This window comes from Zingiber officinale, chromosome 5B, assembly GCF_018446385.1.
Source record: "Zingiber officinale cultivar Zhangliang chromosome 5B, Zo_v1.1, whole genome shotgun sequence".
Taxonomy (NCBI): Eukaryota; Viridiplantae; Streptophyta; class Magnoliopsida; order Zingiberales; family Zingiberaceae; genus Zingiber; species Zingiber officinale.
In genome coordinates, this window is record NC_055995.1 from 134,893,638 (window position 1) to 134,920,931 (window position 27,294).

Genomic DNA, 27,294 nt, shown 5'->3' on the forward strand with positions numbered 1-27,294 from the left:
GGACGAGTGTATTCATCTTTTGCCACGATAAGTGACAAGTGTCTGGGTGCGGTTCATAGAGATGGTGAAATATGACTTTTGACCTCCGGACTGCTATAGTTTTATCTTAAATATTTACCACTGAATCTTCGTGATAAAATTTCAAGGTTAGAATATATGTGCCATACTCACTCGTTCAAAATGTTTTTAGGATTTTTTTATTTAAATCAAAAGTAAATTAGAGAAACGTTTCTAAATAAAACTTTAACTTTGCATGTTAGATGCGCTGATAAAGGAGGTCCAATAAATGTAGGTCAAAAGAGGAAGATAACAACCACGTAGAGGTCAAAGCCAAGAAGGTCAACGCCAGAAAATTGACGGGCCCACTAAGGGTTGATGAATGGAGCCTTACATCATGGGTCGATCGACATATGTTGCCCGACTTAAAAGAGGTGGGCCAAGTGAAGCGCCCGTGTAGCCAAGATCACCAGAAGTTCGTCACAAAGCAAAGGAGCTTGGAGATGACTGAAACGTTATTCCGGTCGGGTAAGAACGTACTATTGAAACTTGTCGCCGTATGAAAGAGCAGTCGTGTCCTTCCGAGCGAAGGAGTACTTAGCTCGGCCGATTAGCGGGAATGCTAATGTGCCTTTGGATATACTTTTGGGGGATGATGTCGTTGACATGAGGCATGGTTAACATGCAGATTGTACGACGGACAAATTGGAGGACGTGCCTATGACCAATTGGAGAACGTGTCCCTGACCACGTGTCCAGGACTAATTGGGGAATGTGTCCACAATCAATAGGTGAACGTGCCCATGCCTCAAAAAGCGCACACGTCGTCCATTAGGGTATTATATAAAGGGGGGTCTGTACACCGGCGTAGGGACGCATGATTCACTATTTGACGCTTGTTCTACTGTTGTACCATTTTTTTCTTCGTGTTGGTGACTAATTTGAGCGTCTGAGGGTTAACGTAGAGGACCCCTTCCTTGGCTCGGCACTAACGTTTCTTGTGCTTACAGATCGAAGTGTGGTCTACATCTAGTCAACGTAGTAGCCACATCCCCAGCTTTCCGTCTTCACGATTTTCGGACAGAATCATAGGTAATTCCTATATCTAAAAAATTTTGTTTTCATTCCCAGCATGTTTTATTAACTTCAACTCCCTCATACAAATATTGTTATTTAATTGTCCCATATATTTTTTAGGTTCAAAAAGTCCAAAGATAAGTATAATTTCCCTTAAATTCAACAATTTAAACTAGAATCGAATATATTTTCTATCAAATTGAGTATAATTTTTTTTTTGTTTAATATAATTTTGTCTAAATTCAACACCGTTTACAAAGAATTTAATATATTTTTCATTCAATTAAGCACTATTTAAAGAGAATTTAGTATGTTTTTCATCCAATTGAAATGAAAAAGGAGTCGTGTTCAATTTGATAGAAAACATACTAGATTCTAGTTTGATGAACTTAAATATTTACAAATGTATCTTATATTTAAAATAGTCATACCATTTAATAGTCAATTAGGAATGTTTATAACATGTGAAAGTCCATTATCAAATAAGAAGACCTAAGACCTCCAAGAACATATTGTAATATTTGAATGCGACCATACAATTTTTATGTTGAATGTTCAATCGTGCCTCGCCAAGTTGCCATGTGAGGGAAGTCCAAGCGAGCACAACCCACAAATCAAAAGATTTTCCTAAAACAATAGGAGCTTACATTTACCCGCTCGTGTGCTAGGGTCATTAGAAATAGGATCCTGTCATTAAAAAATTAAATAGAGTTGATTGGCCGAGTTATTCGGGTTCAAAATTTTGAAGTTGAAATTTTTTATGATACTCTGGCTTCAATCTCGGAAAAAAAATCCAAAGCAGATCACATGAATCCTCTTCCACACAATATGGCAGAAAAATTTACAAGAATACATTCGTTCAAAATGTGATGACAGCAGCAAAATCTGAGTTCAAACATACCGGAAATAATCGGGACAAAACGATATTGTACCGGTTCCATGGCCATAAAATTGTGTGCACTAGACATACAGACAGAGCGATAAAGTTAGGACAACTATGGACAAAATTCCAATAGCTCCAATCAGGAAGAGTAGCATGGGCTTTCATCTGCTATGAACAATAAAAAAGCTGATGAGAACCTGAAAATTTGCTTAGGTAGCAGCGGAAAATCATAATGCAGTACAACCACTGTCGGTATAGCCGTAAACAGTCAGTTGTAGGATGCAAAACTTGGCCGATAACACAGAATTTTAGACTACACAAATGTCAATTTACGAATACTGAAACTGAAAAATTTGCACACCACCCTGGATCTAGTGGAGAAGAAAGATAGTCTGCTGGATCCACCAAACGACTGGGCAGATCGAACGTATTCTAGTGCTAAACTAGCCCATGATCCTTAATCTACGCAACATAGAACAGGCATAGAGACGAAAGCTCGAGAGCTTACGTGTGATAGTAACACATTTGCCATTTTGATGGAATCCATTCTAACATGGATAGCTGATGCAAGCAAATGGAGAATTAGAATGCTAGCACTAACACACCCTGTAGTTTTGAAGTTTAGTGAGAATTTGATTCATCCCTTACATTACATTACCGTCATGGCATCTTGCTTTTCTGTGTTCCATGGACTTGTATGTAACTACTGAAAATTGGGTATCCTACACAATGTCAATATTCCAGTAAAATGTTTGATTTTAGTCCAAAACAATACACAGGAAAGTAAAAGAAATGTCTAGCTTAAATGTAGAGTTATTGAAGTATGCAACAGCTAATTAGCTAGAGGTCCAACACGATGTGTATGCAAAAAGCAATCAGGAAATGATCGAGAGAAGTTACAATTTGTTACTATAGTTGTTTAAATTTTGGTCCCATTTTGTTGCTCATACACTGATACACGAATGTTTCATAAACTATCATATCACAGTTATATTTAAGTGTCAACCCATTTCGAGTGCAAAATGCAAATAGTTGTCTGCTAAATAAAATGTAACATGATTATGATGGGCTTACATGATCCTCAGTAGATTAGGTAGGAAATATGCAACTTATTTTCGACCTTGATCACCAAAGAACTGTTCCAAACTAGTTGAAATGAACACATTAGGAGCCGTTTGTTGAGGTCCGTCTGGTGTCACATGGAGTAAATATTTGATGAATCTCTGCAGCCATGAAAAGAGACATATCAACTGACTTTCAAACTGAAATTTAATGAAAGACAGTGAATTTTATGGAACAGGAAGACAGAATTTCAAAGATTTAACCTCAATCATATTGATCCAAGAAAAAATAGAGAGGAAGGTATACTAATTTAACAGGTTGGTCAAAGAGGCATTCCATTCTCAATCACCAAGTCAAGAGTACAAGTGATGGTTCAATCAGATGTACTTGACATTACAGTTGCAAAGAATAATAGTTACCATGCTCGATAGATGATTACATCCTAAAGGACAGAAGTCACTTAGTTCTGTGAAAGATCAACACTGACAACTTCAGGTAAAGAAGGCATTTGTAAAATGAGGCTCAATCAAGTGGATCATGTAAAATCTTGGAAAGATGGAAAGAATGTTGTCAACGAATCACATAGATCTTTCTTTGACTTCATAGAGAACCCAATTATAGCAATATCAAATATTGGATTTCAATCAAATGTAACCCAGTAACAATCACATTTGCAAAGAATAGTTGCCATTTCCATAAAGGTTACATCCAAAGAATTTAAATGGCTTGACCCTGTGAGAGATCAACGATAGACATCAAAATGTGAAGAGACATAATGGAAAATATTGAAACTCAATCAAGTGGTTAGGAAATGTCTCAAAAAGAGCTGTGTATGTCTAAGAGGCATTTTTTTTTTGATACTGCCGAGAAACAAAATTAAAACAACCTCATCTACTATTCTTTTTGGTTTAGTAACTGCTCACTGAAAGCTCTAAGTAGTTAAAATCATTTTTGTAAAATGACAAAGAGGTTGATAGAGATATTTTATATAAAATACAAGTAGGACAGTTCAAATAAAAGACATTTGGCATTCTTTGTGATTGTAAGGTACCTATAAAGCTTAAAGGAAAGTTTTATAAAATGATGATTAGACTTGTTATATTATATGGAGCCAAATGTTGGCTATAAATCGTGAAAAATGAGAGTCGCAGGGATAAGAATGTTAACTAGATGGCATACAAGGATGAGCAGTATAAGAAATGAAAATATTAGAAAGAAAGTCAATGTAGCATTTATTGACAGAAAACTCTAAGAGATACATTTAAGATGGTATAAACATGTACTTAGGCAACTAATAAATACCCTGATTAGGCAATGTGAGACTATAACAAATATGTACATTAATCGTGAAAGAGGCAAACCAAAGAAGACTTAGTTAGCAACGATAAAATAGGAATAAAATCATTTAAATATAGATGAGAATAAAGTAGGTAATAGAGCCTCATGACATAAGAGGATCCGTATAGCTGACCCTACCTAGTGAGATAAATACTTGGTTATTATTGTTGTTGTAGTAACTGCTTACTATATAATTTGAGATGAATTATATAATAGTACTTTATTTAAAGTATTGTTTTATAACGAAATATAATTGTTGATGCTTGGCCTAAATGATAAGATTTCAATATAACATTATCGCTACACTTGGGACACATTGGAACGCATCACAGTATGTTGCGATGATTCCAATAACTTATCATAATGGTATTGATCTGTTTAATAAATAAAAAACTTATGACAATATCTATTTAGTTAATCCTTCTATTTTGAAAATCTTGTTGAATTTGGTCAAAGCTGATTGAAAATTGCATAAAACATGAAAGATTTCACTTCCAAATCTGAACAACTACTTCGTTCAATATAATTCCACAGCCATCTCAAGTTCACAAGCCATATATCCTTTGTTCTCTACCATCATAAAGTCAAACCTGGTAAGAATCAAGCTAGAATCATTTGGAGTGAATGGATCCCTATGCTTGTCCATAAAGGAGCGGACTGTCACTTTCAAAGTTGGGTGAGCTAATTTCCCTCCATTTCCTTGCGGCCTTGCAATGCCATCCCTTCATGATGTGAGGTGCTTAGGAAGCCTAAGCAGGAAAAAAGACCTTTGATGATACCTCATGTATACCCTAAGCCCTTCCTCCTCTCACACAGATCATCCCAGGTGCCAAAGCTTATTGTGTTTTGCAGGTGAAGCTTCCTGCTTCACCTCTGCTTTCAAATCTCAGGGCTTTGTCTCACAAACACCAAACAAGACAAGGCTGGTACCAACCATACTATTCTTCCCAGAAGAACATTTGTATGCAGAAATCAAATCACGGTTAGATTGAAACTTCCCAGAAATCACGCTAACGATAGTCGTGAATAAGCCTATCAGATAAAGGGTCCTGAATGGATCAAAAGAATAATCTAGGGTTTGGACTGTGTAGTAATCATACAATTCTTCTAGGGTTTGGACTGTGCAGTAATCATACAATTGTTTGTCCCGACCCAAGTTTAAGCTTAGGATGATATGGTCAGATAACAGACGAAGTGTTCAACATATCACAATCATATATATATAAAAAAAAGGTAGCGCGCTGCACGAAGCTCCCGTCATGCGGGGTCCTGGGGGAAGGATCCACTGTACACAACCTTACCCTGTTTTTTGCAAGAGGCTGTTTTCAGAATTCGAACCCGTGACCTTTTGGTCACATGGCAACAACTTTACTGTTGCAACAATCATATCCAGAAAAACAAATAGCCACACACAGAATTAGATTGAAACTTTCCAGAAATCATGCTGACAATTTGTGTAGAAAATAATGGGAAATAGCATAATACTTCTACTTACAGTTAACTGGTGTACAATTTCAGTACTTGCATCAATATGCCAATCAGGTTCCAATTGTCGAACAAATGATATGCGCCCATTCTCTGTACTACAGAAAAGAACCTACAAATCAGAGAAAATAAAGATTGGAACGATCAGAATGACAGAAAAGGTTTTATTTGTGCTATGCTTAATAATACAAAGGATGCAGAAAATGAAGCACAAGTTCCATGATTCACAGATAAATAAGCTATTTTTTGAGCATATACTCAATGACACTCAAGAAAGAAAACATGAACCACTGGGTTCCATAAAAACATATCAAAATGTGAATATTAAACACGAACTGGCAATTTAATTAAGAACTTTATTTCAATTTTCGTGAGATAGAATAAGTTTACTTCTCTTGGCAGTAAATACTTTAGTAACCTAGAGAATTTCAGGAAAATGGATCTGTATGAAAATGAGCATCATGAATCCAAGTTATGTTCTAAAAATAGAAGAAAATTATTGTGCTTCCAGACTAATTTTGCTAGTTAAGCTGAATATCTCTCTAACATATGACAAACATACTGTCCAAGTCATCTTCTAAAAATAGAAGAAACTTATTGTGCTTCCAGACTAATTTTGTTAGTTAAGCTGATTATCTCTCTAACAGATAATAAACAAACTGCATCTGCAAGCCAAACTGAAATGCTGAAAAGGAGCAGCATCAAATGCTTGAGGGATCTCTTACAAGTCCCAGATAGACTTCAGAAACACATAATAAAGGACACTGGTTTACAAGTATGAATGATGAAGGCACTGCGCTACTTTCATTCGGAAAATCTGACATACTGACATCTCTTGTGAAACATCTGATCAGTGGCATTGAAAAGCTAGGATTTCCATCCAATATCAGTGTCTTCAGGTCAATTTCAAAATTTTTAACTGCCTAACCAATTACCAGTTGTACAAAAACAAAATTAATAGTGTAAATATTTATCTTTCTGATCAGTATACTGCCTAGTATAAGGGTATTAATCAAATCCTACAAAAGTATTAGACTGGAATAGATAAGGAATAGAATAGTTATTCCTACGTAATATAATGAACAAGAACAAGGAATAGACAAAGAATAAGTATTCCTTAACTTAGTTCATCAACTAGAGTAGTCTTGAATAATTATCTTTGTAGTTGACTGGTAGGAAAGTCATAAAGGATATATACAACAACAACAACAACCAAGCCTTTTCCCACTAGGTGGGGTCGGCTGTATGAATCCTTTTACGCCATTGAGCTCTATCTCCTATTATATCATCTATATTTAAATAAATTTTATCTTGTTTTATTGTTGCTAACCAAGTCTTTTTTTGGTCTTCTTCTTCCTCGTTTGATATGCATGTTTATCATAGTTTCACATCGCCTAACTGGAGCATTTATTGGTCGTCTAAGTACATGTCCGTACCATCTTAAACGTGTCTCTCGGAGTTTTTCCTCAATAGATGCAACTCCGACTTTCTCTCTAATGCTCTCATTTCTTATTTTGTCCATCTTCGTATGCCTACACATCCACTTTAACATCCTCATCTCTGCAACTCTCATCTTCTGCTCATGTGCTCGAGTTATAGCCCAACATTCAACTCCATATAACATAGCAGGTCTAACTGCGGTTTTATAGAACTTACTTTTAAATTTAAGAGGTACTTTACGGCCACATAAAACACTCGAAGCTCTCCTCCATTTCACCCATCCTGCTTGTATTCTATGTAAGGCATCTCTCTCAATCCCTCCATCATTTTGTAAAAATGATCCTAAATATTTAAATCGCTCGGTTCCAGGCAACTCGTCCTCTCCTATCTTAACAATTGTTTCATTACTTCTAATATTGCTAAACTTAAATTCCATATATTCTGTCTTTAATCTACTAACCTTAAAACCTTTCCCTTTTAGTGTTTCCCTCCAAGATTCTAGCTTAGCATTTACTACTTCACATGTCTCATCTACCAAAATAATATCATCTGCAAACAACATGCACCACGGTACTGTGTCTTGAATGTGCGCAGTGAGTTCGTCCATAATTAGTGTAAAAAGATAGGGACTTAGAGCTGATCCTTGATGTAACCCTATCTTTATTGGAAATGCTTCAGCCAATCCACCCGAAGTCTTTACTCTGGTCGTTACATCCTCATATATATCTTTAATTAGTTCGATATATGCTATGCTAACACCTCTTTTCTAAAATTCTTCATATAATTTGTCTTGCTACTCTATCATAAGCTTTTTCTAAGTCAATGAATATTATGTGTAGATCTTTCTTTTGCCCTCGATACTTTCAATTAATCGCCTGAGAAGATGTATAGCTTTTATTATCGACCTTCCAGGCATAAACCCAAATTGATTTTCGGTCGTCGTGGTCTCCTTAATCTTTTTTCTATTACTCTTTCCCAAAGTTTCATAGTTTAACTCATTCGTTTAATAGCCCTATAGTTTGCACAATTTTGTACGTCTCCCTTATTCTTATATAAGGAACTAGAGTACTTACTCTTGATCATATATTTTTTTCGTTTTCAATATCATGTTAAATAATTTTATAAGTCATTCAATACATTATTTCCCTAGACACTTCCATACCTCTATCGGAATATTATCTGGTTCAATGACTTTTCATTTTGTATCCCATTTAAAGCTTGTTTAATTTATCAAGTTTGAATTCTACGATAAAAATTTAAATTTCTATGCTCATTTGACCTAATTAAATTATCTAAGTTAAGTTGGTCACCTAAACCTTCATTAAAAAGTTGATGAAAATACCTCTTCCACCGTTCTTTTATTTCTCCATCATTTACTAATACCCTATTACATCCATCTTTAATATATTTTATTTGGCTAAGATCTCTTGTTTTCCTTTCTCTCACTTTAGCTATTCTATAAATATCTCTTTCCCCTTCTTTTGTATCCAATTTTTGATATAACCGTTCAAAAGTTTTATTTTTTGCTTCACTCACTACTTTCTTAACTTCTTTCTTGGCTATTGTATATTTTTTTAAGTTTTCCTCGTTCTTACAAATATATAATTCCCTATAAGCTATTCGTTTTTCCTTCACTTTCTCTTGTACTTTCTCATTCCACCACCAAGATTCTTTACTTAGTGGTGCATGTCCCTTTGACTCACCTAGTACACTCTTAGCTACTATTTTCAACTTTGATATCATCTTATCCCATGTTGTATTAGAGTCATCGTATATTTCACCTAATGCTTGTATTTCTACCTTCTCCTTAAATATATTTTGTTTCTCATCCTTTAACTTCCACCACTTAATTATAGGAATTGTATATATTTTCTTTCTATTGATACTATGTTTGAGGCGTATATCCAACACTACTAACCTATGTTGGGTAGTTAAGCTTTCTCCAGGGATGACTTTGCAATCTTTACAAATCTTTCTATCCTTCTTCCTAACCATAAGAAAGTCAATTTGCGATTTATTATTCCCACTTTTGAATGTGACTAAGTGTTCTTCTCTTTTCTTAAAAAACGTATTAGCTAATATAAGGTCATATGCTATCGCAAAATCTAATATAGTTTTCCCTTCCTCATTCCTCGTTCCAAACCCATAACTCCCATGTACTCTCTCATATTCCTCATTTTTCACTCCGACATGTCCATTTAGATCACCTCCTATTAAAATCCTTTCATTTGGTGAAATATTTTGTAATATTTCATCTAAGTCCTCCCAAAACCTTGATTTGGTAGCTTCATCTAATCCTACTTGTGGTGCATATACGCTAATTATGTTCATAGTTTCTTTCGCCACTATTATCTTAAGGGCTATAATTCTATCCCCTTTTCTAACTACTCCTACAACTTCATCCTTTAACAAACTATCTACAATAATACCCACTCCATTTCTTGTTTTACTCTTTCCCCATAACTTAAAACCCGTGTTCTCTATCATCTTTGCCTTCTCACCTGTCCATTTTGTCTCTTGTACATACAAAATATTAATTTTTCTCCTAATCATCATATCTACTACCTCCATTGATTTACCAGTGAGAGTTCCTATGTTCCAAGTTCCAAATCTTAGATTATTAGTTTTCCTATCATATTTGTTCTTATCTAACCTATGGTGTGAGAACTCTTGCCTATTTAACACTACACCCAAGTTCTCATGGAGATGTAGCGGTCCTTGCTGAGACGTTACAGTCGGACCCTGTAACGCGAACTCTTGCATATTTATCACTACACCCGAGTTCTGGGGATGTAGCGGTCCTTGCCGAGACGTTACAGTCGGACTCTGCAACGCGTTCCTTCCGGGGAACAACCTAGCATTAGCACAATAGTTTAATGGATTCATTCATGAAATATTTGTCATAGTTTGACGCTGGCTGGCAACTTAACGCAACCCTCCTCCTTTATCCGGGCTTGGAACCGGCCATGACCGGTCATCATGGGCGGAGTTTCATAAAGGATATACATGGAATAATATTCACAATAAAAAATCCCTAAAAAAATAATATATATGACTCGTCTTATTTGCATGGTTTACTTGACCATAGTCCGCTTGGCACACTGGACTACCCAACATATCACAACTGCCCAAGCTGCCAAGCTAATTTGGTTGGCCTTTCCCACCTAGCTTGACCAACCCACCCGACCTAACCAACTCAACTAGTCCATTCGGCCCATCCAAACCCGATCTGAACTAACCCAATCGGCCTAGCCTGACCAGACTACTTGGCTTACCTGGCTTGTCTAGCAGCCTACCCAACCCAATCGACCTTCCTGGCCTGCTCGGTTGAGTCAATCAAATGTTTTATTTAAAGGATGAAATAGACAAAGAGTAGTTGTTCCAGGAATAGAGCAAGGAATAACTATTATTTATTATTTATGAATTTAAAATAACTATGGATAAGTATCTACGGTAATTTTTGCAACCAAATGTAGCTATTCCTATGAACCAAACATACCACTAGTGAAGTGTCATAACCTTCTTGAAAAAATGAACTATTGCATCAGACTTGTAGTGAACCTTCACATTTCAAAAAGTGGACTCTAATTCATGAATAACTCATTGGAAACACACAAAATTATGCCATGTCAGAATCTGTAAACCTTGGAAAGTAGTAATCAAAATGGATAACAAATGTACTGCATAATGCTACTGAGACAGTTGTAATACTACTCAACAATTTAACATTTCTTGAAGAAGACTGGAGAATGCGTATTTAGTTTACTCATTGTACACAAGACAACTTCCTAGCGAGCAAATGAAAGATACCAAAGCTAAACAAATCAACCAAGAGACAATAAACCAGCTTCTCTACCTTTATAAGGATGGAGACAAGATAGAATACTTGAAACAAGATCACCCACCTTATCTCTTACCAAACCACCAGAAGTAAAGACTCCAGAATCCTCCAACGCTGAAAGAACCCTTTCCTGTGTCACAAAGTTCTTCATGAACCAAATTTTCTTTACATTAACAGCATTAAAGGATAAAGTTACTAACAACAGTAAGAAATCCTGCAGAAATATTATCAACACTGATAAGCAATTATGATCCTATATCACAGAGAACACCTAGATGCCAAAAATATCCCTAAAGATTTAAATTAGCTTAACTAAATGCAGTAAGGATCTTGGCATTATAATGGAATGACAGCAAATATAATCTTTTATGTGGATAAAGTTATCTGTTTACTGCATTGATACCAAGAAGTGGATGGATAGACATAGTCAGCAAAGCTGGTAATACAGTGAAGGATATACAGCATGACAAACATTTATGTTCTTTTCTCTTCATCCTTTTTTCTGTGCTATACACATCAAAATTGTAGGGCAAGCAAATTGCAATAGAAGGCATAATTAATTGATTTGACAGGGGATACTAAATATATGGAAAAACCATGTGCAATTATAGGCATGAGAAATATGTACACACACACACATACATACATAGATATGCATACACATATGTATATATGTGAATCTTGTGTTCAAGTTAAGATTGATGAAAAAATCATCATTTAACTAGTTGCATTTAGTATCATACTCATGCGAGACCCCAAAAATATGCCAGAAACGAATCTAATGAATTCTTAGTTTCAGAAAAGGTACACTAACCCCACTTTCATCATCAAGGATTCTTTCCATGAGATAAACATCACAGAATTTTGAGATCTGCAAAAGGACTTCCAGCACAGACGACCTGACTGTTGCACGTGTCTGATAGAAAATACTAGGAGTGTTACTTCATTAAGTAGATGGTCATCTTAGATGACAAGGCAAGATGGGATGGTCACTGACCTGGAGCTCCTCTGGAGTTGTTTCATCAAGAACTACACCCAGTAACTGACATGTTACCTATAAGAGAACAGGACATGACGTAAAGAACATACAACTGAGTGGATAACAGAACATGAACTAAAATAGTCCACATTTTAAATGACTACTCCAATTCATAAATACGATACCCATTGTGACAAATGTGCATTCTTAGTTCTTAATACGACAGACACATTCACATCATATATGTATATTTATGATCTAAATGTCAACAGTAAAAGCAAAGTGTGGATTATCTTGTATGACCAAAGTTCAACTCATTGTTAGAAAATTTATAATATTTTTCTTTTCTTTAGCAAAAATTGCAATACACAGTAAGCATAACATATTTATAAGTCTTTTGCAGTATTTACTAAAGTATCTTGCAATAGAATAAGCTATAGAATTTACACAAGTATATATAGACTCATCATAAAATCTTAATTTAGGGATACCAAATGCAGAACTAAACCTGCTGCAGCTAATACCTAATATCTTGCATTTGACTATATTGCATCAAGATCACAAGGCAAGTTGATCTTGATTCAATAGTATAGTTTGATATAATACATGTACATACTACAAGATCACAAGGTAATGACTTTGGCATTCTAAGTAAAATTATTGTAAGAACATATAATATATAATAATAACTCACAAACAATAAAAACTAATTTTGTTGGTGAAATCAACCTATGATCAAATTGACCAAGATTTGAGTTTTAATCTTTAAGCAATATGTTTGTTGATTATATTAAGGAGGTCAAGGTTTATGATTGTGGTCAAGTGGGTCAAGGTCGACCAAACACTTGATAATCAAGAAGTCCAATAGGTGTTAGCAATGGAAGTCTATGAAGGTCACCAAGGACTAGATGTCTAGCAATTGGTGTGAAGTCTAGATAGGCCAAGGATGACATATGTTAGGCAGATCGTGGAGGATTGGATGTTAGGCAAGTGATGGGAGTCCTGACAACCCAAGGTTGTCTGATGTCACACAAGTTTGAAGTCCTAAAAAAGTGAACTCTAGGCAAATGAAGTCCCAGTAAGTCAGGTTCCTCGAGGATAGGTCTCCAGGCAACGGAAGCCCTAGTAGGTCAAGGTTGACCTAAAGTTGAGCAAGGTGAAGTCCTAGAAAGTCAAAGTTGGTTGGATACTAGGCAATGGGTGAAGTTCCAAAGATGAGTAGTATCTAGGCAACTGAAGTCTTAATAAATTGAGGCCAACGTATACTAGGCAGATGAGGAAGTGTTGGAGACATGAGGTCTTTTGGCGCAGTACAGATTCAGCCTTGTTAAGGTTGGAATCAAAGTATGAGTCAACTAGTGAAGAAGTATTAGTCGATTACTAAATCTAAAACCACGAAGTTATGATTTGGACAAATTTAGCATTTGAACAGAGTCAATTGATGTAGCTTAGCAGTGGCTAATGAGTTAGTCGATTGAGCAGTCAACTTTGGCAGAAATCAAAACAAACAAAATATTTATGTTTGAGGAGTCAACTGGGCAGTCGACTAGTTAAGAGCAATCCATTGGGATGGTAATAGCAGTCAATTGCTGCCAAGTCAAGAAACCATAAAAGAGTTGTTATTGGGATAAAGCTATTCCTAAATATTTGAATTTTGACATGGAACGGTGAAGCATTCGACCAGAGGTTCATTAGGCGACTGGGCAATGATTTTTAGATTTGTGAGGAGGCTTACAAAGGCCTTTTACAACAACGTTCTTGAAGGTCCTTTGGGTGAGTGTTATTACATTCTAAGGCTTCCAGACAGTAATCCAAAGTTATCAAAGACAAAGAAAAGCAAGACCTTGATTGTTATAAAGTTCATTTATTCATTTTGTTTCTTTTTTGCTTGTATATTGGTATCCTTTCTGTTTTGCTTGCAAGAACTGGATTATAAGATTGTAAGAGGTTGCTCTACCTTCAAAAGGCATCCGAGAAGGAAAAAGATAGTGGTTATTGTGAGGAGTGATCCACCTTATGGATCGTAGGCCATGAAGTAAGAACCGGAGTTCTGAACCACGTTATATCAGTTTGGCTTCTTCTTCGTTCTTGTATTTAAGTTTGTTTTATCTTTTCCGCTATGTACTAATTCTTTTAGATGAGAACACAAACGCAAGATTCATGAGCGTCTATTCACCCCCACCCTCCTCTAGCCGCTACCAAAAGTCCTACAAACTTAACTAAAGGTAGTTATAAATGAATGTATATCATCTTTTCTTTGGGAGATTCTTCATATGTTGAGGGAAATATGTAAATAATAATGGTATATGTATGCTTTGTGTAGTTAGATGAACTATGTGAAAAGCTTAGACCAGTATGGGGAGCATGCCCTACACAAGGCATTATGAATTACAATAACTTGCAACGGTAGTAGTTGTCACAGAATTCAATCTACGACAGCAATAGTGAAATTGTTCACGATAGAAACTACATTGTAAATTCCATCACGATTCAATTTGAAGAAGGGGAGCCTTGGCACAACGGTAAAGTTGTTGCTTTGTGACCAAAAGGTCACGGGTTCGAATCCTAGAAACAGCCTCTTGCAAAAAGCAGGGTAAGACTGCGTACAATGGATCCTTCCCCGGGATCCCGCATAGCGGGAGCTTCGTGCATCGGGCTGCTTTTTTTTTTTCAATGGCTCAGTCGCAATGTGTGTGACATTGCCAATTGCAATGGAGTTTTGCGGTTGAAGGACATCTATGACAGTTTTTGCCGTTGCAGGAGTTCTATTGTTGTTTGTAGTGTTCTTAGGAAATCCAATTCTTAGAGGGTTTTGCAACCCTATGTCAATGAAACTAAAACCTAAATTGAAGCAGCCTTGAAGTTTTTTGTTAACTTCATGATAATTAAAAATATGCATACCACCTACTGCCTAAAATAGCAATCTAGTGTATACTCGGTCCAACCACTGAAGCATCAAATCGTAAATCAAGTCATATTGCATGGCAATGAGTAAAAAAAAAAAAAAAAAAGGGCAGCCCGGTGCACGAAGCTCCCGCCATGCGGGTTCCCGGGGAAGGATCCATTGTACGCAGCCTTACCCTGCTTTTTGCAAGAGGCTGTTTCCAGGATTCGAACCCGTGACCTTTTGGTCATATGACAACAACTTTACCGTTGCGCCAAGGCTCCCCTTCATTGCATGGCAATGAGTGAAAAAAAAAAAAAAAGACCAGCCATATGGAAGCAGATCTAATTTCTTAGTCAAATACTAGTTCTAAGTTGAAATGATAAATACCAAAAGCATTTTATGGTGGTGGATGTGAATAAAAGAAATAATTGGATGAGAGTACAAACTGTTCAGTCAAACACTCTTAGACTAAAAGTATGTAAATAATAATAATTTGGTCCACAGTATTTTTAAATATTCTTAGATTGTTTGCAATATCACTTTCATAATGCATTCTGACAACAGACCTCCCTCAGATTTAAGCAAATTAGGTTACAGGACGAATAATAAGATAGATAAGAAACACTATCAAATAGGTAAAATGCAAAATTTAACAATCACCTTACGACCATCATTCAACCTATGTCTCACTAGTTGCTCCAAAGAAAGCTGCAAAATGTAATTACGATGGTAAGCCTTAGCTGACAGTTGTTAAGCTTAGATACTTCAGATGAAAGCATTAAAATACCTCTAATGGCTGGATGAATTCATTAACAGATCTTTGTGCTCTTGAATCTCCAGAGTATGAGCGAATTTCAGACGATCGGAGGCTTGTATCTGGATGTAAGTTGTTAGTAGAAAAGCTAGATGACGTGGAAGGTCGTCTACGCTGCCTTAATTGTTGGTCTGGAATTGTTCTCCAAAGCTTCCATGCAAAAATTAGGGTAACCGCTAGAGTAGCAAGAGTTGTGATAGAACGAAGTTTCTGAAGGCAACAAAAAATACACACTTGAGTCACTATGACAAAGGTTTCTCACCAAGAGATCATATAAAAAGACGGGGAAAAAAAGTTTAACATGTCATGCATAAAGAAGGTACGATATTTTACAATATTCTATGCATAGAAAAGAACATTATATGGCATGGATATTAACTGATATAGATGTAAGGTACAAAGTTGCTTTTGTTTTCTTCCAATGCTACCCACAACCTAAAATGTGGGTCAGAGATCAATCACAAGAAATTGGATCACCACTCAATATATTCCTGGTTCATATATAATCTTACTTCCACAAGTATTAATACATGATAGAATTTCACAGCTCATTTCAGCTTCATCATCATCAGTAGGCTTGGGGTCAACTACATGAATTTAAAATCAACATAATAATTTTAATTATATTTACTATTTTTTCTCATATCTATCTCTAAGAGGAGTCTTGGCACAACGGTAAAATTGTTGCCATGTGACCAAAAGGTCACGGGTTCGAATCCTGGAAACAGCCTCTTGCAAAAAGCAGGGTAAGGCTGCATACAATGGATCATTTCCCGGGACCCCGCATGGCGGGAGCTTCGTGGACCGAGCTACCGTTTCTCATATCTATCTCTCTACCCCTTACGCTTTTCATTCTAGTTGATTCAACTCCTCCAACTATAGCATTTATTAACTGCATCTAGACATGCTCATGCCATCTTTGTTTGTACAATTATGCCCCAAGAATTTGGGTTCAACTAAGATGTTTATGTATTTGGTAAAGGGTTTAAATTAGGGATGCCAGTGTTATTTGTGTGCATTAAGTTTACAAGTATCCTACAAGTTGCACATGGATTTTGTGACTCGACAAGGTCAAGTTGATGATTGACTTGGAGTAGGCAAGTTGGTTTAGTTTGGCTTGAAGGAATGATACAAGGTACAAGGTAGACTTGGAGGTGATCGGCGAAGGATGATACAAGACATCAGAGAGACTAGAAAATACTAGCGAGGTGGACTCTATAACGAGGAGCATGGAGCAGTTAATAAGTTCTGAGTTTTGATGACCTTGAACGAGGAGAGCTCCATAGGTAACATAGTGAAGAATGGCATGTTAGAGATCTTGATGCATTCAAAAGACTAACGATCTACAAGGAGATGAACTCTAGGACAACCCAACAAATGGACTATATAGGTGATCTAGTGAAGATGACATGTGAAGCTTGGAGAGCTTGATGAAATCGAAGAACTAAGGCCCTGAGGGGAGGTAGACTCTTGGGTGTAAAGCTACCACAACTTAAAGACTTGAAAAATAGTGAGTTGAGAGATTATGTGTAAAGTGTAATCTCAGATTCACGCTTTTGGACAATATATCAAGGATGATTCACGCTTTTGGACAATATATCAAGGATGATATGGGTAGACTAAGTAAGGGCTACCTAGTTTAGCTTGCAGAGAGCAGTCGACTAAGGAACAACAAATTCCCAGTTGTAGTTTGTAGTCAAGCTTGATCCTAGAGTTTTACATGGACTTACGAGGCATAAGTTGAGCAAAGTTGAGATCCTTGAGAAGATTGAGTCAACCTTTGTTAAGTTAACTGAACAATTGATTGTTGGCATGCAATGAATAGTTTTTGAATTTCACTACCGTAGATTTCAGTAGTTTGAATGTATTTGAAAACTAGCCATTGAAGGCTTCCCTATGTAAGCCATGGGCATGTTTTCTCTTGAGAATTGTGTGCGAAATTGACTCTAAATTTCCAACATTGTGTGGCTAAGAAAAACGTGATTGAGGGTTGTCAATTGCCTTCTTCTACAAGTTCTGGTAATATCTTCTTATTGTGCTTCATTTCTATATCTTATAAAAGGATATACTCTCATACAAGATTTTTATGCCTCATTTGAAGGAGATTTTACCAAGCACGATCCACCTAACGGATTAATAGGCCATAAAGTAGAACCAGAGTCCAAATCATGTAAACTACTATGTTAGCATTGTCAATTCTTGTATTGATTTATTAGATAAGTCAAACATTTGGTTTTTTATTTGTTGGTTTAGAAGATATTAACACCCCCCCTCCCGCCAGCATTGTTCATTCTTGTACTAAGTGTAAGAGAAGTGCAAGTTTAGAAGATATTCATGTTGGACCCCGTGATTATTTTGATGTGATCAACCAAGTTAGGTTAGGTCCTGTTTGTTATTTGATCCCTGTGTCTAAGTGTGTAGGAGCTTAGGAGCGCAGGAAGTCGAGCGGAAGACGCAGCTAGCGAGAAGGACGGTACGGGAAGAGAGCCAACAGGCTCGGTGCATCCGAAGGACGAAAGAGCTGTGGAAGAGTGCACCGGTGGACGAGAAGAACGTACGTGGTGTTCGAGGGACGAGAAGCCGGGTCGAAAGCCTGCTCGAGGAGAAGGTCGGAAATTGGGTTCGGGTGAGCCCTATTTCGGTTGGCCGCAATCACCCAAGCAATCAGAGCTTCGGAAGAAGAAAAAAAGTCAAAAGGAGCAGGAAAAACAAGCTGGAGGCGCCTTCAACGAAGTGCTGAAGGCGCCTGCGATGCCTGCAGTCTTGAAGGCGCTCTCATTGCCTTGAGGGCGCCCTCAACCTTGTCCGAGGCGCCCTAAGGCCATTGAAGGCGCCTTCGACCCAGTTTAGATGACTGTTTCGAGTTCGGATAAAGTTTTATCCGTGACTCGGCTGGAGGCGCCCTCAACCTCGTTGGAGGCGCCCTCAAAGCTCGAGATAAGTTTTCCAGGAGCTATATAAAAGCCCCTGGAGCTAGGAAATTAAACAATCAACTCTGTAATCAATTCCTAACAACTTGTGAGCTTTCTTAGTGTGCAAAAAGGCTTCTCCGCCTACACTGAATGAGACTTTCTTACTGCATTTTCCAATTGCCTTGGATTAACAACCTTCTTGGTTGTAACCAAGTCAACTCGCTGAATCTTCCTGCTTTTCTGTTATTTTGTTTTAATTTTATTGTTGCTATTTTAGAGTTGAAAGTTTTGAGGAGGGTATTTTTATTTTACAAGCAATTCACCCCTCCCCTCTTGCCGGTCCCGCTGCACCAACAAGTAGTATCAGAGCGAGACCGCCTTAGAAGGACTAACCGCCGACTGAAACACAAAGATCAAAACGATGGTCGGTGCAAATATTCATCCCCCGAAATTCGACGGAGACTTCGCTACATGGAAGCGAAGAATAGAGGTATTTTTTAAAACGGATTTCGATATTCTTATAACTATGAAATATGGTTTTACAGCTCCAAAAGACAAAGAAGAATACCAATGGACGAAGAAGGAGCAAGCTGATTTCGTGGCCAACGGAAAGGTAGAGTTCCATCTGCTCAGCGTGCTGCCGCCCCAGGAGGTAAGTCGGATAGGAAGCTACGATTCCGCCAAAGTCTGGGAAAAATTCCTGGAGCTCCACGAAGGCACCTCAGAAGCGAAATTAGCAAGGCGCGACATTCTCCAGGATAAATCTCCGGATGAACAACGACGTAAAGGTAGCGCAACTACAAATGAGAATTAAGGAGTTAATAACTAAACTGGCCAATCTCGGAGAATCAGTAACGAATCGAGATTCTATCCGGTATGCGCTTAACGTCTTCCCAAGAACTCCAGAGTGGTCGTCCTTAGTAGATGCTTACTATATCTTTAAGGACTTTGAGGTGAGTACTTTAGAAAATTTATTTTCTACTTTCGAACTTCACGAGTCTCGAATTGCAGAGCCGAAACAAATAGAGAAATCATATCTCAATGTTGCCTTACAAGCCAAGATGGGCGATCCTGACTCCGAAGCGTCGATCGATAAAACTGAAGTGGCGCTATTGGTAAGAAAATTACAACAACAACAACAACAACCAAGCCTTTTCCCACTAGGTGGGGTCGGCTGTATGAATCCTTTTACGCCATTGAGCTCTATCTCCTATTATATCATCATCTATATTTAAATAAAATTTATCTTGTTTTATTGTTGCTAACCAAGTCTTTTTTGGTCTTCCTCTTCCTCGTTTTATATGCATGTTTATCATAGTTTCACATCGTCTAACTGGAGCATTTATTGGTCGTCTAAATACATGTCCGTACCATCTTAAACGTGTCTCTCTGAGTTTTTCCTCAATAGATGCAACTCCTACTTTCTCTCTAATGCTCTCATTTCTTATTTTGTCCATCCTCGTATGTCCACACATCCACCTTAACATCCTCATCTCTGCAACTCTCATCTTCTGCTCATGTGCTCGAGTCATAGCAAGTTTAATCATGCGGTTTTATAAAACTTACCTTTAAGTTTAAGAGGTACTTTACGGTCACATAAAACACTCGACGCTCCCCTCCATTTCACCCATCCCGCTTGTATTCTATGTAAGACATCTCTCTCAATCCTCTATCATTTTGTAAAAATGATCTTAAATATTTAAATCTCTCGTTTCGGGCAACTCGTCCTCTCTATCTTAACAATTGTTTCATTACTTCTAATATTACTAAACTTAAATTTCATATATTCTGTCTTTAATCTACTAAGCTTAAAACCTTTCCCTTTTAGTGTTTCCCTCCAAGATTCTAGCTTAGCATTTACTCCTTCACGTGTCTCATCTACCAAAATAATATCATCTGCAAACAACATGCACCACGGTACTGTGTCTTGAATGTGTGCAGTGAGTTCGTCCATAATTAATGTAAAAAGATAGGGACTTAGAGCTGATCCTTGATGTAACCCTATCTTTATTGGAAATGCTTCAGTTACTCCGCCTGAAGTCTTTACTCTGGTCGTTACATCCTCATACATATCCTTAATTAGTTCAATATATGTTACGCTAACACCTCTCTTTTCTAAAATTCTCCATATAATTTCTCTTGGACTCTATCATAAGTTTTTTCTAAGTCAATGAATACCATGTGTAGATCTTATTTTTGCTCCCGATATTTTTCAATTAATTGTCTAAGAAGATGTATAGCTTCTATTGTCGACCTTCCAAACCCAAATTGATTTTCATCACCATGGTCTCCTTAATCTTTTTCTATTACTTTTTCAAAGTTTCCTAGTATGCCTACTTAGTTTAATACCCCTATAGTTTGCACAATTTTGTACGTCTCCCTTATTCTTATATAAGGGAACTAGAGTACTTATCCTCCATTGATCAGGCATTTTTTTCGTTTTCAATATCATGTTAAATAATTTTATAAGTCATTCAATACCTTGTTTCCCTAAGCACTTCCATACCTCTATCGGAATATCATCTGGTCCAACGGCTTTTCCATTGTGCATCTCATTTAAAGTTTGTTTTACTTCCAAAGTTTGAATTCTACGATAAAAATTAAAATTTCGATGCTCATTTGACCTAATTAAATTACCTAAGTTAAGTTGGTCTCCTAAACCTTCATTAAAAAGTTGATGAAAATACCTCTTCCACCGCTCTTTTATTTCTCCATCGCTTACTAATACCCTATTACATTCATCTTTAATACATTTAATTTGGCTAAGTTCTCTTGTTTTTCTTTCTCTCACTTTAGCTATTCTATAGATGTCTTTTTCCCCTTCTTTTGTATCCAATTTTTGATATAACCGTTCAAAAGTTTCATTTTTTGCTTCACTCACTACTTTCTTAGCTTCTTTCTTGGCTATTGTATATTTTTTAAAATTTTCCTCGTTCTTACAAATATATAATTCCTTATAAGCTATTCGTTTTTCCTTCACTTTCTCTTGTACTTTCTCATTCCACCACCAAGATTCTTTACTTAGCGGTGCATGCCCCTTTGACTCACCGAGGACACTCTTAGCTACTATTTTCAACTTTGATACCATCTTATCCCATGTTGTATTAGAGTCATCGTATATTTCACCTAATGCTTGTACTTCTACCTTCTCTTTAAATATATGTTGTTTCCCATCCTTTAACTTCCACCACTTAATTCTAGGAATTGTATATTTTCTTTCTATTGATACTATGTTTGAGGCGTATATCCAACACTACTACCCTATGTTGGGTAGTTAAGCTTTCTCCAGGGATGACTTTGCAATCTTTACAAATCTTTCTATCCTTCTTCCTAACCATAAGAAAGTCAATTTGCGATCTATTATTCCCGCTTTTGAATGTGACTAAGTGTTCTTCTCTTTTCTTAAAAAACGTATTAGCTAATATAAGGTCATATGCTATCGCAAAATCTAATATAGTTTTCCCTTCCTCATTCCTCGTTCCAAACCCATAACTCCCATGTACTCTCTCATATTTCGACATGCCCATTTAGATCACCTCCTATTAAAATCCTTTCATTTGGTGGAATATTTTGTAATATTTCATCTAAGTCCTCCCAAAACCTTAATTTGGTAGCTTCATCTAATCCTACTTGTGGTGCATATACGCTAATTATGTTCATCGTTTCTTTCACCACGATTATCTTAAGGGTTATAATTCTATCCCCTTTTCTAACTACTCCTACAACTTCATCCTTTAACAAATTGTCTACAATAATACCCACTCCATTTCTTGTTTTACTCTTTCCCGTGTACCATAACTTAAAACCCGAGTTCTCTATCATCTTTGCCTTCTCACCTGTCCATTTTGTCTCTTGTACACATAAAATATTAAGTTTTCTCCTAATCATCATATCTACTACCTCCATTGATTTACCAGTGAGAGTTCCTATGTTCCATGTTCCCAATCTTAGATTATTAGTTTTCCTATCATATTTGTTCTTATCTAACCTATGGTGTGAGAACTCTTGCCTATTTAACACTACAACCAAGTTCTCATGGAGATGTAGCGGTCCTTGCTGAGACGTTACAGTCGGACCCTGTAACGCGAACTCTTGCATATTTATCACTACACCCGAGTTCTGGAGATGTAGCGGTCCTTGCCGAGACGTTACAGTCGGACCCTGTAACGCGTTCCTTCCGGGGAACAATCTAGCATTAGCACAATAGTTTAATGGATTCATTCATGAAATATTTGCCATAGTTTGACGCTGGCTGGCAACCTAACGCAACCCTCCTCCTTTATCCGGGCTTGGGACCGGCCATGACCAGTCATCATTGGTAAGAAAATTAAATAAGTTTATTAAAACTAATAAATTTAGATCGCAGTCGAGAAAGCATCAACGCAACAGAAGGACGGTCCGATGCTACAACTGCAACGAGGAAAGACACATCAAGAATGATTGCCCAAAACTAAAGAAAAGGGATAAGGAGAAGTCTCAAAGGCTGACGTCCTCGAAGCGCAAGAGTCTGAAGGCTACATGGGATGAATCGTCATCCTCGGAATCAGAAGTCGAAGCATTCTCAGGAGTAGCACTGATGGCCAACCATCAAATCTTTGAAGAAACCTACTCGGAGATGAGCATAGATGACGGGGGAGGATCATCAGAAGAAGAATGCTGCGATGAAGGGGAGCATCAGAAATAGAGGTAAGTAAGGTACGTTCTCTAACTCCCTAACTCCCAAACAGTCCTTTAAGTTTATTAAAGTGCTCACTAAAGATTTAGTTAAATTAAAAAAAAAAAATAATGAGTTAAAATTAAACTTAGCAAAAGCATGTCCTCTTGAGATGTATGATAATCTAAAATCAGAAAATGAAAAATTGAAAAATTAAAATTGAAAAATTGAAAAATGCATGCTTAAATAAATTTCCAAAATCAAAAATTAGAATTTATGGAAAATTAAATTGGTATATTAGAAAACATCAGGGACAACTTAGAAAAGTTCACAAAAGTTATGTACCCCCTAAGTTTTTGATTAATCCGGTAGGAAGGAACCTATACTGGGTTCCAAAAACCTATCTAGATTAAAATTTTCTAAGTTAGCACTTTCAGCAAGAAAAATTAAACAATTAATTTCTTTTGAGGTTTTGTCTAAGAAAGTGGTTGTTGGCTTGTTGCTCCAATAACCAAAAAGACCTAGTATCTCGCCACTCCCTGGAAGTCAAAATATTGAAATAAAATGTTTAATTAACTTACTGATAAAGCATGAAAATAGAAATTAGAAAATTCTTTAAACAATTTTTTTTGGAAATTTCTCAAAAAAATTTCTAAAAATTGCCTAAGTTAGAATTTTTCTTTTACTTAGAAAATTTTCCTGCTTAGAATTTTTTTCTAAAATATTTGTGTTTGAAAAAACTTAAGAAAATTTTTTAATGATTTATTGAAAATTATTACCCCATTTTTTTGATGTGATCAAAGGGGGAGAGATAAGTACAAGTTAAGGGGGAGTTAATATTTTTTTAAAAATTTATTTAATTTTACTTAGTGTTGCAAATTCTTTTATTGCAACCTTTTTGCTTAAAATGTTAGTTTAGTAATTTCTTTAAATTACTTGTCTGTTTTTTTTCCCTAACTTGAACTTGGGTCGATGCACATCAAAAATGGGGAGATTGTTGGACCCCGTGGTTATTTTGATATGATCAACCAAGTTAGGTTAGGTCCTGTTTGTTATTTGATCCCTGTGTCTAAGTGTGGAGGAGCTTAGGAGCGCAGGAAGTCGAGCGGAAGACGCAACTAGCGAGAAGGACGGCACAGGAAGGGAGCCGACGGGCTCGGTGCGTCTGAAGGACGAAAGAGCTGTGGAAGAGTACACCGGTGGACGAGAAGAACGTGCGCAACGTTCGAGGGACGAGAAGCCGGGTCGAAAGCCTGCTCGAGGAGAAGGTCGGAAATTGGGTTCAGGTGAGCCCTATTTCGGTTGGCTGCAATCACCCAAGCAATCGAAGCTTCAGAAGAAGAAAAGGAGTCAAAAGGAGTTGGAAAAGCAAGCTGGAGACACTTTCAACGAAGTGTTGAAGGCGCTTGCGTTGCCTGCAGTCTTGAAGGCGCTCTCATTACCTTAAGGGCGCCCTCAAGGCCATTGAAGGCGCCTTCGACCCAGTTTAGATGACTGTTTCGAGTTCGGATAAAGTTTTATCCGTGACTCGGCTAGAGGCGTCTTCAACCTCGTTGGAGGCACCTTCAAAGCTCGAGATAAGTTTTCCAGGAACTATATAACGGCCCCTGGAGCTAGGAAATTAAACAATCAACTCTGTAATCAATTCCTAGCAACTTGTGAGCTTTCTTAGTGTGTAAAAAGACTTCTCCGCCTACAGTGAAGGAGACTTTCTTAGTGCATTTTCCAACTGCCTTGGATTAACAACCTTCTTGATTGTAACCAAGTCAACTCGTTGAGTCTTGCTGCTTTTCTGTTATTTTGTTTTAATTTTATTGTTGTTATTTTAGAGTTGAAAGTTTTAAGGAGGGTATTTTTATTTTACAGGCAATTCACCCCTCCCCTCTTGCCGGCCCCGCTGCATCAATAATTCAACCCCCCTTAACACTCCAGCATAATTATTAAGATCACAACAATCTTAAAATATTTTCTTACATCTTATAATCCATTGGAGCTACATCTTGGATATAAGCCACTTTTCCTCATCATGTCTAGAAACTACATATATACATCTTTCTTATGTTAAACACAGCACAAATTCTTTGAGACTATGCATCATCAAGCACAGTGATACAAGAAACTAAACAGCATAATTTGATTCACATATAGTTTAAATAAAATCCAAATTTTTATTCGATCAAGTAACTTGCCTATATTCTTATTTCAGACACTCAGAGTAGCTAACATGCTAACTATCTTTCTTAAGATTCGAGGCTTGGTAAGTTCAAGTCATCTCTTTTAAGAGACAATCTCAGTTCAGTTCAACTAGAAATCCAAAAGCCAACTTTGTCCCATTTTATTGTATTCAATCTCGCACCCCACCCCACAAATCCCATCAGGAACCTCACCGTGGTAGCAAAAATTTAAAATGGTTACTCGCAAAAAATTCGAATTAGAATCAAATAATGCAAGTGAAACTCTGAACCACGCCAAATAGAGTCAAAAATTGAAGGACGTAAGAAGATCCGAACCTGGAAGTCTACATCAAAGGGCAAGCGTTGGGAGAACTCCGCAAGCGACGCCATAAACCGTTGCATCAGATCGCGCAGCTCGTCCCCCTTATCTGCGTCGGAAGACTGGGAGACGGATCCCATCATGGATTGAGGCGCGACCATCTTTTACTGGTTCTCAGATGAGAATCCTCGCATCGGCCATTTCCCCTTTCAAAAGGGGAAGCTTCTTCGCATCTCGTTGCTGACCCCGTCTCTTTTTTTCCCCTTTTATTGATTAGTGAAAATATCCCAAACAAATTAAGACTTTTCAAATTCATCCATTGCCAATTGATATTTTAATAGATACCCTTGCAAATTTTTTCCAAGAAGATTTTAAAAAATCTTTGAAAAAGAAGTATTTAGAGAATAAATGAGAGCTTTTATTATTCAAATGAAAAATCCAGTGAAACTTTTAGTAGTTTTATAAAAGAAGAATTAATGATTAGTTAGAGGGTAAAGGTTTATTATAAGAATATTTTTATTGGTTCTAAGTTATAAGATTCATCATTTTATCAAAAAATGTGAGATTCACATGTCATATATCTATTATCAGTAGTGGATCCAGAAATTCAAATATCGATCATGATAAACAAGAGACAGTATTCTCCATCTCCATCGGTAGAACCCCATAATACTATGGGTTCCACCGGCGGCAAGGGGGGGTGACCGCCGATGTCGCCCCCCCCCCCCCCCCCACTGGATCCGCCCTTATCTATTATATTAATATATTTGATCCTGTCTGAAAGTCGATGAGATGGAAAGCTGGGAATGTGGCGCTCCCGTTGACCGCCTATAGACTCCGCTCCGCTCTGCAATACAGATGACGTCAGTGTTGATCCAGGAAAGGGGTCTCCGGCGTTGGCCCTTCGACGCTCAAGTTAGTCACCGCCGATGAAGTAGAAGGCGGTATAACAACAAGAGTGAACAATGTAGCATAAATAGTGTCTATTGCGTACCTCCGCTGATGCTTGAACCCCCCCTTTATATAGAGATCTTGTAGCGCGCGTGCACACTCCCCAAGGCGAGCGCGCTTCTCAAAGTTTCCCCTGAAAAGACTTATTAGTAAAGTGTCCCTAACACAATACCTTAACGGGCCAAGCATATATCTGATGTGACAGTGGAAGTTTCCGTCGTACGATCTTCTGGTTGACCATGCCTAGTGTTGGCGACACTAACTCTCAAAAGGATGTCGAGGGATAACACAGCGAAGTAGTCCCGCTCGGCCGTGACTTCGCTGTTCTTGTGTACCACCCGCTCGGCCGAGACTTCGTTGCATGTGTCGCGTCCGCTCGGCCGAAACTCCCCTGTGCTTGTGTCACGTCAACTCGGCTAACCCTTTGTTTGGATGGAGTGAGGGAAGGTTCATTAACGGAAGGGAAAGGGAGGAGAAGTGA

The 27,294-nt window shown here is 37.3% G+C and overlaps 1 protein-coding gene across 2 annotated transcripts; it reads right to left on the bottom strand.

Moving 5' to 3' along the window:
* Window positions 1-1,875: 1,875 nt before the first annotated feature.
* LOC121986142 (peroxisome biogenesis protein 22-like) lies at window positions 1,876-26,131 on the bottom strand. Of its 2 annotated transcripts, none has more exons than XM_042539963.1 (9): window positions 25,880-26,131; window positions 15,777-16,013; window positions 15,650-15,697; window positions 12,121-12,177; window positions 11,938-12,039; window positions 11,188-11,253; window positions 5,853-5,954; window positions 3,032-3,180; window positions 1,876-2,122 (listed from the first exon to the last, which is right to left on the bottom strand). In XM_042539963.1, the coding sequence occupies exons 1-8, from the start codon at window positions 26,021-26,023 to the stop codon at window positions 3,067-3,069; spliced, it is 870 nt and encodes a 289-aa protein (XP_042395897.1). In that variant the 5' UTR covers window positions 26,024-26,131; the 3' UTR covers window positions 1,876-2,122; window positions 3,032-3,066. The 2 variants fall into 2 exon arrangements, with proteins under 2 accessions (XP_042395897.1, XP_042395898.1); XM_042539964.1 differs by having other exon boundaries at window positions 1,876-2,125.
* Window positions 26,132-27,294: the final 1,163 nt, after the last annotated feature.

Coding starts and splice junctions, on each gene's coding strand:
- LOC121986142 (XM_042539963.1), bottom strand. CDS start 26,023: ATGGTCGCGCCTCAATCCATGATGGGATCCGTCTCCCAGTCTTCCGAC. Junction 16,014..25,879: donor CCTTTGATGTAGACTTCCAG/GTTCGGATCTTC, acceptor TGTTGCCTTCAG/AAACTTCGTTCTATCACAAC. Junction 3,181..5,852: donor AAATTGTACACCAGTTAACT/GTAAGTAGAAGT, acceptor TCATGGCTGCAG/AGATTCATCAAATATTTACT.